Here is a 16,321-nt window from a genome sequence, read left to right on the forward strand (position 1 = left end):
TTATCTCTTTTGCAACTTTAAGTTTTAATAATCTCTCAGCTGCCTTCCAATAAACTGGTTTTTCTTTCTTATCTTAATAATGTCACCAAGCGCTAATGTCAACGTATTCCACTTCCCTAGCCACATATTTTCATGTGTCCAATAATGCCTATGTAGGTATGGGCCTTTTGCAAATATAACATGAAAGAAAAAAAAAATTACTTGGCACTCAAAATGTTTATGTGTTAAGAATAATATGAAATGATGAGTAGTCACCTTTTAGAATATGATTAGTAGAATTTAAAAAGAAAAAAGAAAAAAGAAAATGCAATTGGTATATGGAAATGGAAGTACCCTACCTTGGTACTTGAATAGTGATGGCAGAGTGGAGATAGGACAAGTAATAACCACATAGTATGTTTCCCTAGCAAGAGAAAGGATCAAAAGAATGGAGTGACCAAATCGGCAAGAGAACCAAATTGGGGTGGTGGCGGGGTCCTCCATGCATCACACCCATGAGGCCACTGTGTTTGTTTACTTTACGACCATTCCATTCATTTCTTCAATAATAAATAATAAATAAACCTGTAAAATCCAGCCATGACTTTCCAAAGTCCAAACATTATTGTGCCCTTTGGTGGGGCCCCACCTCGTGCCCTTTGAGTTATGGCAAGCCCTTCACTTTATTTTCATAATAACAATAATAGTGCCATGATTGATTCTAATTTTGGATTTAGCTACAATAATCTCTCTTAATTTCCATCAAATCATCGCTTGCATTATCATTCAATGAATCAATCAAAACATACTAGAAATGGATCATTACGTTAATTACATATCTTTTCTTTCACAAATTAAATGAATCAATCAAAACATACTAGAACCAAGAGTGAAGAGTGAAGACACAACGTAAATTTTAATGTTACGCACTCACATGCACGTCCCTGATTGGATCTGCCACGTCATCCATTAACGTCTTTTTAAGTGAATAGCATTTTCTTTCTCAAGTCATTAACGACCAATAAACAGTGTCCTTTCCTCTTTCCCTCTCAAAGCTTTCCATCAAAACGTATCTGAATATGACAGCAGGTTCTATATAGCATTTACAGATTCAAATATATATGACGCCATAGAATGGGAATAAGGAGAAAGAAAGAAAGAAAGGAAAGTATATATATGGAAGGATCTTTGGATGACCCACTTCGCTAAATTTAAGGTCTAAAAGTTCTCTCACCCATTCGAAAGAGACACATGATGCTTCCATCACCTACTATTACTACTATGAACTCTCTGCAGTTAATTAAACATACTTCCCTCGTTCCTTGTCCAAATCAAAAATCATCATTGGTCCCTCAACATTAGCGCTAAAACACGATCTTCTTTCTTCAAACTATGTCTTCGTGCCACACAAGTAATCTCAAACAGAAGAATAACCACAACAACAGTATCATCAGGAAGCGAGCCTGTTCTTTCTCCTCTACCACCAACTCTTCTTCTTCCTCCTCTTTGGTGGGAAGGTGCCCTTTCAAGAGAGCTATTTTGGTTAGGAAAACCAGGAAATCAAGGTCACCTTCTATGGCGGCGCATCTTCTTCATGGGGTACCCTCTAAAGAGAGGGAGCTGTATGTGTCTGCAAGGAAACTCGCTGCTACTCTATGGGAAATCAATGATTTGCCTCCTTCAAGGGTGGAGAAGGAGCTTGAGTCAGAGCCAATCAAAGCCATAAAAGATAAAAGTGTTGCCTTATTGAGATCAGGATTATTGAAGCCACGTATCTCAGATCCATCATATACTCATTTCTATGAGGTAATTCTTTTTTTAACTTTTTTTTTGGAAGGATAGTTAGTAATGGGTTTAGCATGAATTAGGTTTCTTGTTTCTATAATTGTTTGTGACAGGGAATTGAAAGGTTGGAAAATAAGAAATGCAAAAGAAGAGTTTCAGCCTCATCTCATCAATTTCACTTGGCTAATTACTTCTTGGAGGGCATGGATGATGCTCATTCTACTCTCAATTTCATTGAGGTATCAGCACACAAATTTGTCTCAGAATCATCAATTTCAAAATTGATATGCCATTCACATGAAATTTTGGTTTCATTGGGAAGCTAATAGCATGATCCAAAAGCATATATCTAGATCTGGTTCAATAATTGAGGGTTGTATTCTGCATAATGCTTGAAGATTCTTACCAATAATTAATGTTTGAAATGTTCAACAGGAAGGGAATCAGATAAGAAACAAGAAGAATTGTGGTAAATGCAGGGTTGGATTCAAGAACCCTATGAAGGAAGCTAGAAATGGAATATCTACATGCAAGAAGCTGGTAAAGGTGTTGAATGATATGTGCATTCAAGAGCAGCAGTCATCAAGCATACCCCTCATCTTGGCAATGCGCAGTGAGCTTGATCGTGTGCGCAACCAAATCGATCAACTGATCCAAGATCAGGGATCAAACCAGAATGACATGGAGTGTCTCATGAAGAATTTTGCAGAAGAGAAGGCTGCTTGGAGAAGAAGAGAACGAGAAAGGATTCGCGAAGCAATAACAAGTATAGCACAAGATCTTGAGGTGGAGAAGAAGTTAAGAAGGCAAACAGAGAAGTTAAACAAGAAGATTGCCAGAGAAATGGCTGGTGCAAAAGCCTCCTACTTAAAAGTTTCCAAAGATCTTGAAAGGGAGAAAAGGGCTAAAGAGATTTTGCAGCAAGTTTGTGATGAACTAGCCAAAGGCATTGGGGAGGACAGAGAGCAGGTAGAGAAGCTCAAGAGGGAATCAGCTAAAGTCCGCCAAGAGGTTGAAAAGGAGAGGGAGATGCTTCAGCTAGCCGATATTTTGCGCGAGGAGAGAGTTCAGATGAAGCTCTCAGAGGCTAAGTATCAATTTGAGGAGAAAAATGCTCTGTTGGAAAATCTGAGAAATGAGCTTGAGGGATTCATCAGGACTAAAGAAGAAGAAAATGGTGATGTTGATGTTAATCCTGAGTTGAAAAGATTCAAGGATCTTGAGTCTTATTTAAACACATCATGCTGGGAATTCCAAAATCCAGTGAAAGACTATAATGGTTTAGATGGAGATGATAGTGATCTTCAGTCCATAGAATTGAACATGGACAATGATAATAAGAGCTACAAGTGGAGTTATGCTTGTGAAAATGATGCTCAAGAAAGAGTTTCAGTTGAAAAAGAAAGAGGGAGGAGATCTATCTCTGAGAAAATTCAGTGGGGAAGTATTTGCTTCAACAAGGGTAGTTCTAGTTGTAAGAAGAGGGACATCGTTACTATAAGCATTCAGGGAAGTTCTGATCAGTGTAATGGAGAAAAGTCAACTGAATTTCTATATGGAGCTGAGAGACAAGATGATTATGATGATGAGGAGGAAGAAAATGAGGGCAATGTGCCAATCACGAGTCTTAGAGATTGTTTATCATGTGTTAGTCCTGCTAAAGGAAGAGTTCAACCATTGAATTTGCAGTGTATTAATGGTGAAGCTGAGGGACACAATCTGAAGCAAGAAGTTGCTGGAAGAAAATTCACGTGTTAAAAGAGTTTTGGTAGTTTAGCATCATATTCATATAGATAGATTATGCCATTTGTGTCTGAAACTGTTTCTATTTCTCTTGAATGATGTTCAAGGCTTTTCCAATGTCACTATGTCTTAATTAAGTGATAGCAACAACAAAATGTAAGTATTGACTACAATTGAAATGCTAGCAGTTTTGGATCTCCTTATTTAGTTAATTAATTAATCAAAATGAGAAAAGAGCAAAGTAGTATATTGGTGATGGTAGTGTGAGAACTGAGAAGTGAGAAGACAAGTGAGTTGGATGAGAAAAGTAGTAGGTGTCACCGGCTGACACATCACTTCATATTATTGAATACTTTCCATCTGCCGCCTTATCCTGGATCAACCATTTTGTAGGGTAAAATACATTCTCACCAGGTATATTTTACTTTTACATATGCCAGGGTATGGGTGTTCATGATGTGGACCGGATTTCTCTCGATTTAAATTGGATCTTAAATATATATTAAATTTATTTTTTAAATTATAACTCGATTTTAATTTGATAAATTTTATACATATTTGAGTCGTAATTATACTAGATAAAAATTAAGTAAAAATTGGACCTTTAATAATAATTTATAAAAAAAATAAAAAATTTAGTTATTAGTTGTTACGAAAAAGTTGGTAGCAAATATTAAACTTATATTTTTTCATAAATTATAATTTCATATATCTTTGTATCTCTTTTTTAATTTTATAATTTTTATTAAAAATAAATAGATTAATTTATAATTAATATTACACAATATTAATTAAAAAACACAAATTTAAAGACAATTTATTATTTTTTTAAATATTAGTACGGAAGAATCTCTAAATTTTTAACAATAATTTCAAATGATGAAATTCATTTAAAAAATATAGAAAAATAAATACTAACCAAATTCTAAAATTAAAATATAATCACAAATTAATATTAATAACACCAAATATTTAAGTCACATATAAATAATATAAAATATTATATATTAATCTAAAGTTATACTTCCAAAACACAAAACATTAATTTTGAAATATTTTTGAAATATAAGATCGGGTGACTTGAATTATAATCCAAACCCAATTGAGATATTCTTTCAAATATTTTTTTCGGGTCAAACCCAAGCTACTTTAAATCCGCGCCAACATATACAAAAATACTTTAAATCCAAACGAATCATATACATCCCTAAATCAAGATTCCCGTTATTTCTATATTCCATTCCTTATATAGTTTTTTAGTGAAATTTTAACACTCCATAAAAAATAATACCTAAATCACTTGTCAAAATATTTTTAGTCCTATATTTTAATCTTTAACAAATTTTAATTATCAAATCAATTCTTAACATTTTATTGCTTGAGACAAATTAATTTTACATTAAATTTCAATAAAAAATCATTAGACATTATTTTTTATCTTATTTAATAAAGATATATCAATCTTAAAAAACTTTTAAAATTTTTAAATCAATTCATCTTTATGAACAAAAAATTTGATATAAAAATTAATTTATAATAAAATAAAACTTTAAAAAAATTTTCAATAATTAAAATTTATTAAAATATTTCATTTATTTTTTTAAAAGAACTAATTTAGAATATTACTCCTTGTTTGGACATTGTTTGACATCACCAAAAACGTATATCTCCTATGCATGATATGCACTTCAACAACTTATAAACATATCATGCATAAAAAATATTGTGTTTTTTTTTTATATCAATATATCCAACAGGCTAGAAATTTAATGACTAATCTCTCATATACTACAGAGATAAAATGAACGACTTTCCCAAGTAAGTAAGTTTTATTCTTATTCTCCAATGAATATAGAACCTAGTCACCTAGAAAAGATGATTAAAAGACACAAACTTTTATCTATCTATACCAACTTATTTAGTGATGCCAAACAATGCCCAAACAAGTTCAACGAGACCCATTAGTTTAGTTACGGCAATGGATATATAACTGGCCTCGTATTGCACAAAAAAATGGTCTAGCAGAAAAACCCATCTCCCACGGATACAGAAGTTCAAGACCAAAAAAAAAATTATCCGCTATGGATTACTGAGGACAAACCAAAGATAGTTCCCAACAACAAAAAAATCTGACGATGGCTTACTTTTATTGAAATGAAAATTGATTTTTTTTAATTATAAAGAAAAAAGAACTAAAAAAAGAATAAACACACATATTAAAATTACAAATAATTTTTTTATTAAAAATATAAAATATTTAAAATTTTCTATTAATAATAAATTTATAATATTTTTTATTTTTAGAATATACGTTAGCTAAATCCTATATATATTTAATTAGCAATTATGGCCTTTTTTATATTGTATGAGTTCCTCATTCATATCACAAATGAAATAAAGAAAAGAACAACATATGTTCACCGCTAGTTTATAACTTTCGGTGATTAATATTAATGGACATTGAAAATTGTCAACAGGAGACAACAAACTTGACCAAAAGAAAACAATTGTATTAATTAATTGACTTTCTAAGTAGAAACCAAAAATTCAATCACTCAAAATATGCTTCATTTAGTAGGAACCATAGATATCCAAGCATGTTAACTGCACCTGCAATCAAATTGAAACGACTAAGTTAAGATATTCTAATAGTTATTCCTAAATTCTACTTGTTTTTGCTTATGATGCAAGTAGATGCTAACCTTTACTTTGTTTAAGGTATCTTTCTTTTCCTTGTCCAGAGATTAGAGCTTTTGTGTGCATGGAAAGTTACTTTTGTTACGTAAAAAGTCTGTATTACTAATCAGTAAAGAGAAATGCATTATTATTAAAAAAATATTCCCGACCAAGTGGTCATCCACACATGTACTCTTGAACACAATACAGTGCTATAAATTAAACATCATAATGAGCAACATTTTAAGCTAAAATTGTGTATTTATCAGGCGGTAAGATGATAACGTATTTATGAAAACTGAAAACAAGAAAAAAAGACAAATATTATACTAGTTAAGTTATGAAATAGATGATCGTATTTTTTTTACTATTAAATTATTAACATGTTATCTTATTGTTCAAAATTTGACCAAAATCTGATATATTTGAAATTCTATCAAAAAACATGAAGAAATTTTTAAGGTGATGTTAATCAATTTACAAAAAGACAATAAATTCAATCTTTTTGAAAGTCAAAATTTTTTATTTGGTTATTTTTTTTAAATACAAACATGATTTTGTATTTTAATTTCGTTCACCAAAAACAATAAATAGTGGTAATTTTTGTGTTTGCATTCAATTATTAAATTGAGAAGTAATTGAAGAATTTTTTTTATGCTAATTTTGCTATTTAATTTCATGGGTAATAAGATATCAATAACAATTATTAGAATTTTTGTATTTTTTATGGTCGGTACTTTACAAACAATTATTCTTTTTATACTATCATTTTTAGTACTTTTTTTAAGTTTTGATTTTTATTTTATCAATTTTTCATTTTTTTTGTTCATAGTATCATGTTTTTGTTTAAAGCTTCTTCTTTGACGTTCTCTAATGCATATAGTTGTATTATTTTAATAGAATTTTTAATTAGTTTTATTAACATATATATTTTTTATGAAATTTTATTATTTTTTGTTTGACTTTGTATCATTTTTATTATATATTTTTAAATTAGTATGTATTTTATTTATTATTGTTATTTTTTATAATATAAATTATTAATTTTATTAAAAATGTCAAATTAAATAAAAAAGAGTACTAATAAAGAACAATACTAAAAAATTATGATAAAAAATACTAAATTTTAATACATAAATTTAATTTTTTTAAATATAATCAAATAATGTTAAAAAATTATAATTTTAAATGATATAAATTTATATTTTAATTTTTATTTAAACATAATTTTAAATAATATAATCTAAATAATATTTATTTTATTATAATTTATTTTAATACAAAATTATTAAACATAAATTACATTTAACATTAATTCACTTCTTATTAAAATCAAATCTATAAAATTAATTTTATATAAATTTTTTGTGTGTAAGCATTAATACAAACAAATACTTAATCGGATTAAGACAAGAAAATAAAAAATGAGATGAAGCAGCTAAGGAAACGGTGGGATGTTAGAATGGGGTGATAGATAAAAGCGGAAGCACTGATTAGTTGCCATCGAAGTAGATAACATGCGAATGCCACGTCACAAGAATGACACCGAACCTGCTTGGTTTTCTAGCCGACCCTGTTTCACTCAAAGTCTAAAGCCTAAATTGCCATACCAAGTTGTTGTTACTCACAAACAAGTAAAGAACAGAACAACATAACCCTCTCTGACACCAAACCCTTTTATCTTCACCTTCGAATCATGGTGGACACGGATTCAAGCGAAGCACACATGTCAATAGCAGCTTCTTCCATATTCCCTGGCTTCAGGTTCTGTCCCACTGACGAGGAGTTGATCTCTTATTACCTCAGGAAAAAGCTGGACGGTGATGAAGACAGTGTTCAAGTCATTTCGAAGCTTGAACTTTGCACTTTTGAGCCTTGGGATTTGCCAGGTCAGTCTTGTTCTTTCTTTTTGAATGATGTATCTGCTTATTTCTTGAGCCACATAAATATTTATTATAAGAATGTTTGAAAACAGGAAAATCTTTCATTCAATCAGACACCGAGTGGTTTTTCTTCTCGCCACGGGGGAGAAAGTATCCCAATGGTTCACAGAGTAAAAGGGCAACTGAATGTGGGTATTGGAAGGCCACAGGAAAAGAACGCATCGTAAAATCCGGTCAGGATGTTATTGGTACCAAACGCACTTTAGTATTTCATCTTGGTCGAGCTCCTAAAGGCGAAAGAACTGAATGGATTATGCATGAGTACTGTGTCAATGACAAATCTCAGGTTCATTCGTTCATATTTTTCTTCTATTGATTGTGTAAGAGAATTCATGTATTATTAAGATTTAAACCAAATCAAAATTTGATTAAGTAGCTGTGAATTAATTAGTTAGAGTGAATCTTGATTTCATTTTTGAGAGTACATAGCACTTTGCATGTGTTAATTTTCCGTATAAATAGCTATGTATAAGATTTGTTTAAATACTAATTTAGCATATATTTTCGTAAAATCAATTTCTGTACTTCCCAATTCACTACCTTTACATGACATCAAACCTGGTATTCATCTTGTGTTCTGAATTAGGATTCATTGGTGATTTGTCGGCTGAAGAAAAATACAGAATTTCGTGCTAATGATCATTCTAATAAAACTTCACATGATAGTGATTGTGGAGTCTCAGAAGGAGCTACAGTTCAAGGGGGCACTTATGTGCCTATTCAAGACAAAGAAACTGGATGCAGCTCCAAGAGAACTAGCAGTAGTAATAGTTCTCCTTCTACTACTACTGGCCAAATTGAATCCAGTCATAGAGTTGTCAATGAAGCCAATCAAGCCAATGAAGTCAACATAGCCAATGAAACCAATCAAGTCAATGAAGCCATTGAAACTAATGTAGCCAATGAAGTCAATATAGCTAATGAAGTCAATCAAGTCAATCAAGCCAATGAAGTCAATGTAGCCAATGAAGTCAATCAACTCAATGAAGCCAATGAAACCATTCAACTCAATGAAGCCAATGAAGCCAATGTAGCCAATGAAGTCAATATAGGTAATGAAGTCAATCAAGCCAATGAAGTCAATATAGTCCATGAAGCCAATCAAGTCAATCAAGCCAATCAAGCCAATGTAGCCAATCAAGCCAATCCCAGAAATCACCCTCAGGTAACTTGAACAATTGCATAAGAAAAACAGAAAAATGATTTGATATGTTGTGATGTGTGGTTGGAAAGTGTGATGGAATTGAATAAGATTATGGTAACATGTAGGTGGACGAAGATGATTGTTATGCAGAGATCCTAAATGATGATATCATCAAGTTAGATGAATCAACACTCTCACGGCCATCGCCACCACAAGGGACAGCAAACAGGAGAATCAGGCTAAGGGTTCCCAAATCAACAGTTCCCAAATCAAGGGTTCCCAAATCAACGGTTCCAACAGGAAATGGTTGCCATTGCTCCACGCAATCATCAAACAAAATTAACACCTTCCTGCCATATGCTTTGGTGGTCTTCACTTTCTTCGTTTTCACTTTGTTAGCTCTAGGCTTCTTTCTTATTAGGAGGTCCCAAACTACTGCGCAATATTCTCGAGACCTCTCTAGAGTTAATTAAGACTATTAATTAATTAGTGTTTAGTGTTGCATAGCCTTTGGATCAATGTTAGTATGTTACGTTGTATACAAAATTACAAACAAATATGCACTCTTCATAGTGAAATAGTAAGGATAAGGATTATATTATTCGTTACCTTCCTTTATTTTGCATCTGAATACATATTAAACCAACGTTGAATGCATGGACATCATTATTAATATTAAATAACTAAATATATGATTAAGCAAGCTAAATCAATTGATTAGCACCTTCCTTATTCATACATGCTTGGATCGCCAATCAAGTATGAAGGTGTGGGCAATGGCACGTGGCTGACGCTGCAAGGAGGATCTTGGGATAGATGGATAGATATGGCCGTATGGGTATGTTGTTAATCACAGATTTGGCTCTTATATATGGGAAATTGCACCATTTCCATTATTTTGCGTTTATTTTTGAAGGCTAGTACTTGTCCACAACCACAAATAACATATAACCGGGAACTTTTAATGGATATTCACTACTTATTATAAAGTGCAACACCGTTCTAATAAATGCCACTTATATTATACTACGTCACACATTCTTGCCCATACCATAAACGGTGTATTAATAAATTAATCATGTAGCTATCAACTTGGTTATGTATGTAGAATATATATATTTTAAAAATAAATTAAATAATATATATTTATACATAAATATATGATAATTAATTTGTTAAGCTTAATTTAAGTAAAAAATTTAATTAAGCTTTTTTTGAAAAAATAGTTTAAATAATAAATAATTATATTAAAAGTAGTTTATAGATAAGTTATTTTGTGTTTGGATTTTTAGTTCTAAAAATGTTTATTTTATAAAGGTATGATAAGAAGTAATAGTATTATGATAGAAGTTATTTTTTTTTAACTTCTCTATAAGTTTTGAAAAAATTTTTTAAAAAATTGTAACTTTATTTTAAAAATTGTACCAAACATTAATACTACTACTTTTTATAAGTCAAAAATTCAAAAGAATTACTTTTAAAACTTTTTAAACGGACCTCTTAGTTGATCTTTTATAATATACATTGTTAGACTTCATGTTTTAAAGAGGCAAAGCAGCAAGTTTCTTCCTAGTTCCCACCTATTGTGATAAAAGCAATTTTACAAAATCAAACAAAATTGTTTAAAAAAAATCCTAACTAAAAGTTTAAGTCAAAGTTTAGATTTAAAAGCAGATTCTTTTCTTATTTTAAAAGAGATATTTTATAAAAAATAATATCATCAATCGTTAGATGATTAATTTAAATTTATATAGTCAAATATGTTAAATTATTTAAAAATTTACAATATCGTCACATAACAATATTTATCGATTTTAAATGTACTTGTAAAACTGTTAAGGAATGAATAGCTCAAGTTAGAAAAGAGGAATAGTTTATTTAATTGCAACTTCTATTATTTTTAAAAAATAAACATGCTAATTCTTCTCAAAGTTTAGTTTGATCTAAAATGGTTAAAATAAACTAAACTTATCAGGCAAAGGATTTGGTGGTCCTAGAACATTTTCCTATAACAAAACATGTTTTTTAAGTTTTTTTTAATAACTGCTAAATAGTCTTTTTCTAATTTTAATTACAAATTAACCCCATATATTTTATTTAATTATAAAAACTATTTTTTTTATAAATTATTATTTTATGAATCAACTATTATGTTTATTAACAATAAAAAACAATAACGAATTAGAGCTTCCATTGATCGTAATAAAACTATTATATTTGATCCGTGACATTCGTCCAGGCCGTGGAATCGTGTTTTCTTAAAAATCAATCGATTGAATTATAACTCAATCGATTGTATTACAGTTTATTACAAAACAATTGATTAAAAATTGCAAGACAGCATAATTTTCGCATAAATCAATCAATTGGTCATAGTATTTTAATATATTAAAATACTATGATTAATCGATAATTTTCTTAAGCCTCTCTATAAAAATGAGGCCATTAATTTTCTTAAACATTTGACCAATGAGCACGAACCTTCTCTTTAAAAAAAGGGTTAAGATGCGATAACATTAGAACAATGATTGACGTGTTAAGAGAAATTTCAAATGATTAGAGGGTGCTGTTTATTCTACGATATTTAATATAGTTTTAAGTAAATATTTTTTGTCTTAATTTATATGGGACTAATTGATTGAAATATTATGATCAATCGATTGATTTATACGAAAATCATGCTGTCTTGCAATTTTCAGTCGACTGTAATCCAATCGATTGAGTTATAATTTTTAATTCATTGGAATGACTAAAAGCTATTTTATTTATAATTTTAATTACAAATTAACCTCATATATTTTATTTAATTATAAAAACTATTTTTTATTTTATAAATTATTATTTTATTATTCATCTATTATGTTTATTAACAATAAAAAATAAAAACAATAACAAATTAGATCTTTCATTGATCGTAATAAATTTTTGGTAATCCCAATCGATTAAAAGTTTATCTTTGATCCGTTACCTCAATCGATTGGATTAACAAAACAATTGATTGAATTTCAGGTTTCCAAAACTCAATCGTTATCACAAAACAATTGATTGAAAGTTGTAAGGCAGTATGGTTTACCCAAAAATCAATCAATTGGTCTTATTACCCAATCGATTTAACTCATCAAAGCAATATGAGTTTAATTAATTTAATCGATTGGTTATGTTTTGAAGTTTTACGTGACTAATGACATATTCCAATTCAATCGATTAGTACGAAAATTCAATCGATTGAAATGTGATGTAAATAAGTTTTTATCTGCATCCAATCGATTGGTATGTGATGAGTTTGGAAAACTCCAAATTAATATTTGTGATAAACAAACATTATTAAAATGTTTAATTACAAAATTATTAATTCAATCTTCATTAATCATATACTAATTGATAATTTTGTGATGCAGTTTTTTTAATTGGGCCGGAAAAACAAAATGTTATCACAACTGAACCCATATTTATTTTTGATGAAAGCTTCCTGTGTTTGATCCGAAACCAAACTTACCAGGAAAGCAAATGCTTTTAGTGGGCTAAAATTCAGTAAGCCCAATGTGTTTTAAGGCATGCTATGGTCTGAGAAGAAAATGATATTGGGCCAAAAATGAAATGTATTGCTACCAAGCCCAATGTTGATGAATGTTTCCATGCCTTATTCGAATCCATGAAGCAAATGAAGTGCTTTCATGCTTCTCAACGGATCCCATCTCTTTTCTTTGAATGGAATTCAAATTTAATTAATGCATTGGAAACATAAGAAAGTGAGAGAAGATTGATTTGATGGCCATTATGACACTACACGCTACTCAACAAAGGGAAGTGGGAAACTTTAATTCACTTTTATTCTCTCTCTTTGTTCATTGATTATTGTTCAAATCCATTGAATATTTTCTCTCTTCTCTCTCATCTCTTTCTTCTTCCTTCTTCGGTTATTAACCAGGAATCCATGGAAGCTACTTGGAGCTACCGAAAGGAAAGGAAAGCATGCATCAAGACCATCAAGCTAATGATGGCAAGAAAACATACTAAAATAAAAATGAGCTGTGGCTGAGATTATCACCTAATCTGGTAAGATTTGGTGAGGTAATCTCGGATCCTTCTTACTCAAAAAAGAAGGATGAAGATTCGGCCAGCAAGGAAGATCTTGGAGGCATGGCTTGTCTTTGATTCTGCTCAACCACCACAGGGAGTAGCTAGAGTGGCGAAGTGATGGTTGAAGGCAGAGATTGAAGCAGATGAAGTCATTATCATCATAAGGCATCAAGGGCCAGAAATCCATCTTGGAGAGCAAGTCAAAGATGGAGAGCCCGGATTGATGAAGAGTGATGACTAAGGAAGGACTAGAGGTATTTGCATGTTGGTTTTTGCATGAGTTACCTCTTCTCTCTTTGTGGCCGAACCGGTTTTGTTGTGAAGGAAAAGAAGCTGAGCTCGGGTTTGTGTTTCAACCGTGAAGGCTTCACTTCTCTATAAAAGGGGTGAACAGTCATGGTTTGACTCAAGGAGTAAGATTTGAGAGTGCAAGGCACAGAGTTCTCAAAGCTACCTAAGCTAGCAGTTCTTCTTCTCCTTCAATGTTTTCTGTTTAGTATTTTTCTGTTTAATTTTGTCATGTCTTGAGTCTCATGGAAAAAGGCAAACAGTGAGGTTTGTAAGAAAAAGCCGTAGAGCGAAAAAAGGCAGAGAGTGCAAAATTAAAAGAAAAAGCCATAGATGTCTTAGAGTTTCTTTGTACATCTGTGTTGTGTTTCATGATTCTGTGGGAATCCCCTTGTAAGTTGGGTTAGCACTTTACAACTTGTAATCTGGATGATTATAGTGAAATTCCATCATTGTTGTGATAGAGACTGGATGTAGGCTGCACTGCACTTAGCAGCTGAACCAGGATATATCTGGGTGTAATCTTCTCTCTCTCTTCCTACTTCAATTCTGTTTTTACTGTTCAGATGAAAAATAAAAAATGTCTCGTGTCAAGTGACGAGACAAAATGAAAATGTCTCGTGGCTAGGGACGAGATAAAAACAGAAAAGTCTCTTCTAAGTTCAGCAAGTGATAGCAAGCAAAAAGAGGCTAAGATTCAACCCCCCTTCTCTTAGCCACTGAAACCATCAGTATGATAATCTAATCGATTGAAATTTGAAACGCGCTATATATTAATTCTGGTAACTATACGTATTCAGCCTCCTTCCCCTTTTTAAACATAACAACACTATTTTTCCTAACCTCTTTTCTCTCTCTAAATCCAAAAAACTTTATTCTTTTTCTCTAATCTTATCAACATCCACTCAAAACTACATACATATTATAAATTCTCATCTAAATTTCTAAAAAATCCACCAAACCAATATTATTAATCCTCAACAATACTCACTGTTTGAAGTTAAAATTTGTGACTAGAATTTATCACAATTATATTATCATGTAATGAAATTATTATTAAGTCGTAAAACTAAACGGATTGCCAATCTGCTATGCGAGAACTTTGCAGAAATATTAGTTGGAGTTGATTAGCCATGACTTGGTGATTAAAAAAATAGCATATTCAAATGTATAAATAAACATCATGTGTAATAATATCATTTAAGCGAAGTTCATAATACAATATGAGCTTAGAGTAACAGTTTTTGCTTATTCTCTATTAAGAGAATATAATTAAGAGTAGAGTTATATCTTATTGTTATTATGTTTTTTTTTTAATATGTTATACTATTATTGAAAAATTAAGATTATGTTATATTGTTGTTGAAGTGTTTATATAAGTGAGTTATTTTAGACAAAATCAACTGTATTTATATTTTGAAAATGTATATATATATTTTTTAAAATAAGGTTTGGATGATGATTGAAAATTTTCGATAGAATAATTTTAACTTATGCGAAATTATTGAACAAGTCAAATACTCAAAAGAAAAAGTATAAAGAGATAATGAGAATAGTAAACAATGTGAATAATAGAATAAAAAATTAAAATTAAAATCATAAATTAAATTATTAATTAATTATTTTTAATTTCAGATTTTGAATTTTAAAAAATAAAGATTTGTAATTAAACAAAATCATAATTAACAAAATTTACTCCCAATATCACACTAACCTTTCATTCTTCATTTGCGATCTCCGGTCCGCCAAGTCACTCCAGCGCCGCTGCACATCCCCGCTGTCAAGCCTCTCCTCATCCCGTTTGCATTCTATTGCGATGCGAGATCGCGTGCGCAGCCCCGTGCATCCTCCTTTCCGCTGTCCACCCGTCGCCGGCCGTGCAGGTCCCATTGCAGCGTCATCGTGCATGGTAGTGTTTTCGACGTCTAGCGCCATACCTTGCTACATTTTCATACATGCATATTAGTCACTTGTACGTAAATGGAGTCCAACTTGAATGAACTACTTTGTGATGCCCCATCGTCATTCACCAACGAAAATTTCTCTCATTCACATGTAGTTACTAATAGATAATAAGCTAAATGTTCAGTTCATTAGGTATACTGATGGTTAGTCTAATATTTATGCAGCTAGTTTGATTAAGTAGTCACTAGTAACATATGTCGGATGTTTAATTTAATAGATATGCAGATGGTTATGTTGATTCTTAATTGGATATTTATTCCTTTTGATTTGGTTTACTCATGCACAGTTAATAATAGCTGGATGTTCAATTCACTGTATTTACGAATGGTTATCCTAATATTAGGATTTAGGAGATAATTTGAGAATAGGTTACTTTTTTATTTTATTGGGCCAATTCTAAAACTAATTGTTCACAAAAATTTATTATCTACTTAGTAAAATTGATTTTATTAAATGTTTAATTAAATTTTCAAGTGAAAATTAGATAAGCATAAAAATAAAAAGAATATCATATGTTAACATCTATGTTTAGAAAATTAAAAAATATTATTTATACATTAAAATTAATTACTAAAATTAATTATTAATGTATTTGATATATAAAATATATTTTAATTTATTTTTAATATATATTTATATTTTAATATATATTTTATATTAATGATTTATTTTAGTGATTAATTTAAATGTTCATGCAATATTCTTGTTATAGAATTGA

At 30.5% G+C, this 16,321-nt stretch overlaps 2 protein-coding genes across 3 annotated transcripts; both read left to right on the plus strand.

Annotated features, from left to right (window-relative positions):
* The first annotated feature begins 1,105 nt into the window (after window positions 1-1,105).
* Window positions 1,106-3,704, plus strand: LOC112705232 (uncharacterized). The gene is made up of 3 exons (XM_025756071.3): window positions 1,106-1,785; window positions 1,878-2,003; window positions 2,200-3,704. The coding sequence occupies exons 1-3, from the start codon at window positions 1,372-1,374 to the stop codon at window positions 3,520-3,522; spliced, it is 1,863 nt and encodes a 620-aa protein (XP_025611856.1). The 5' UTR covers window positions 1,106-1,371; the 3' UTR covers window positions 3,523-3,704.
* Window positions 3,705-6,428: 2,724 nt separating this feature from the next.
* Window positions 6,429-9,871, plus strand: LOC112706937 (NAC domain-containing protein 89). Of its 2 annotated transcripts, none has more exons than XM_025758467.3 (4): window positions 6,429-8,072; window positions 8,159-8,412; window positions 8,713-9,291; window positions 9,396-9,871. In XM_025758467.3, the coding sequence occupies exons 1-4, from the start codon at window positions 7,880-7,882 to the stop codon at window positions 9,741-9,743; spliced, it is 1,374 nt and encodes a 457-aa protein (XP_025614252.1). In that variant the 5' UTR covers window positions 6,429-7,879; the 3' UTR covers window positions 9,744-9,871. The 2 variants fall into 2 exon arrangements, with proteins under 2 accessions (XP_025614252.1, XP_072057798.1); XM_072201697.1 differs by having other exon boundaries at window positions 7,747-8,072; window positions 9,421-9,539.
* Window positions 9,872-16,321: the final 6,450 nt, after the last annotated feature.

This window comes from Arachis hypogaea, chromosome 8 (assembly GCF_003086295.3).
Source record: "Arachis hypogaea cultivar Tifrunner chromosome 8, arahy.Tifrunner.gnm2.J5K5, whole genome shotgun sequence".
Classification (NCBI taxonomy): Eukaryota; Viridiplantae; Streptophyta; class Magnoliopsida; order Fabales; family Fabaceae; genus Arachis; species Arachis hypogaea.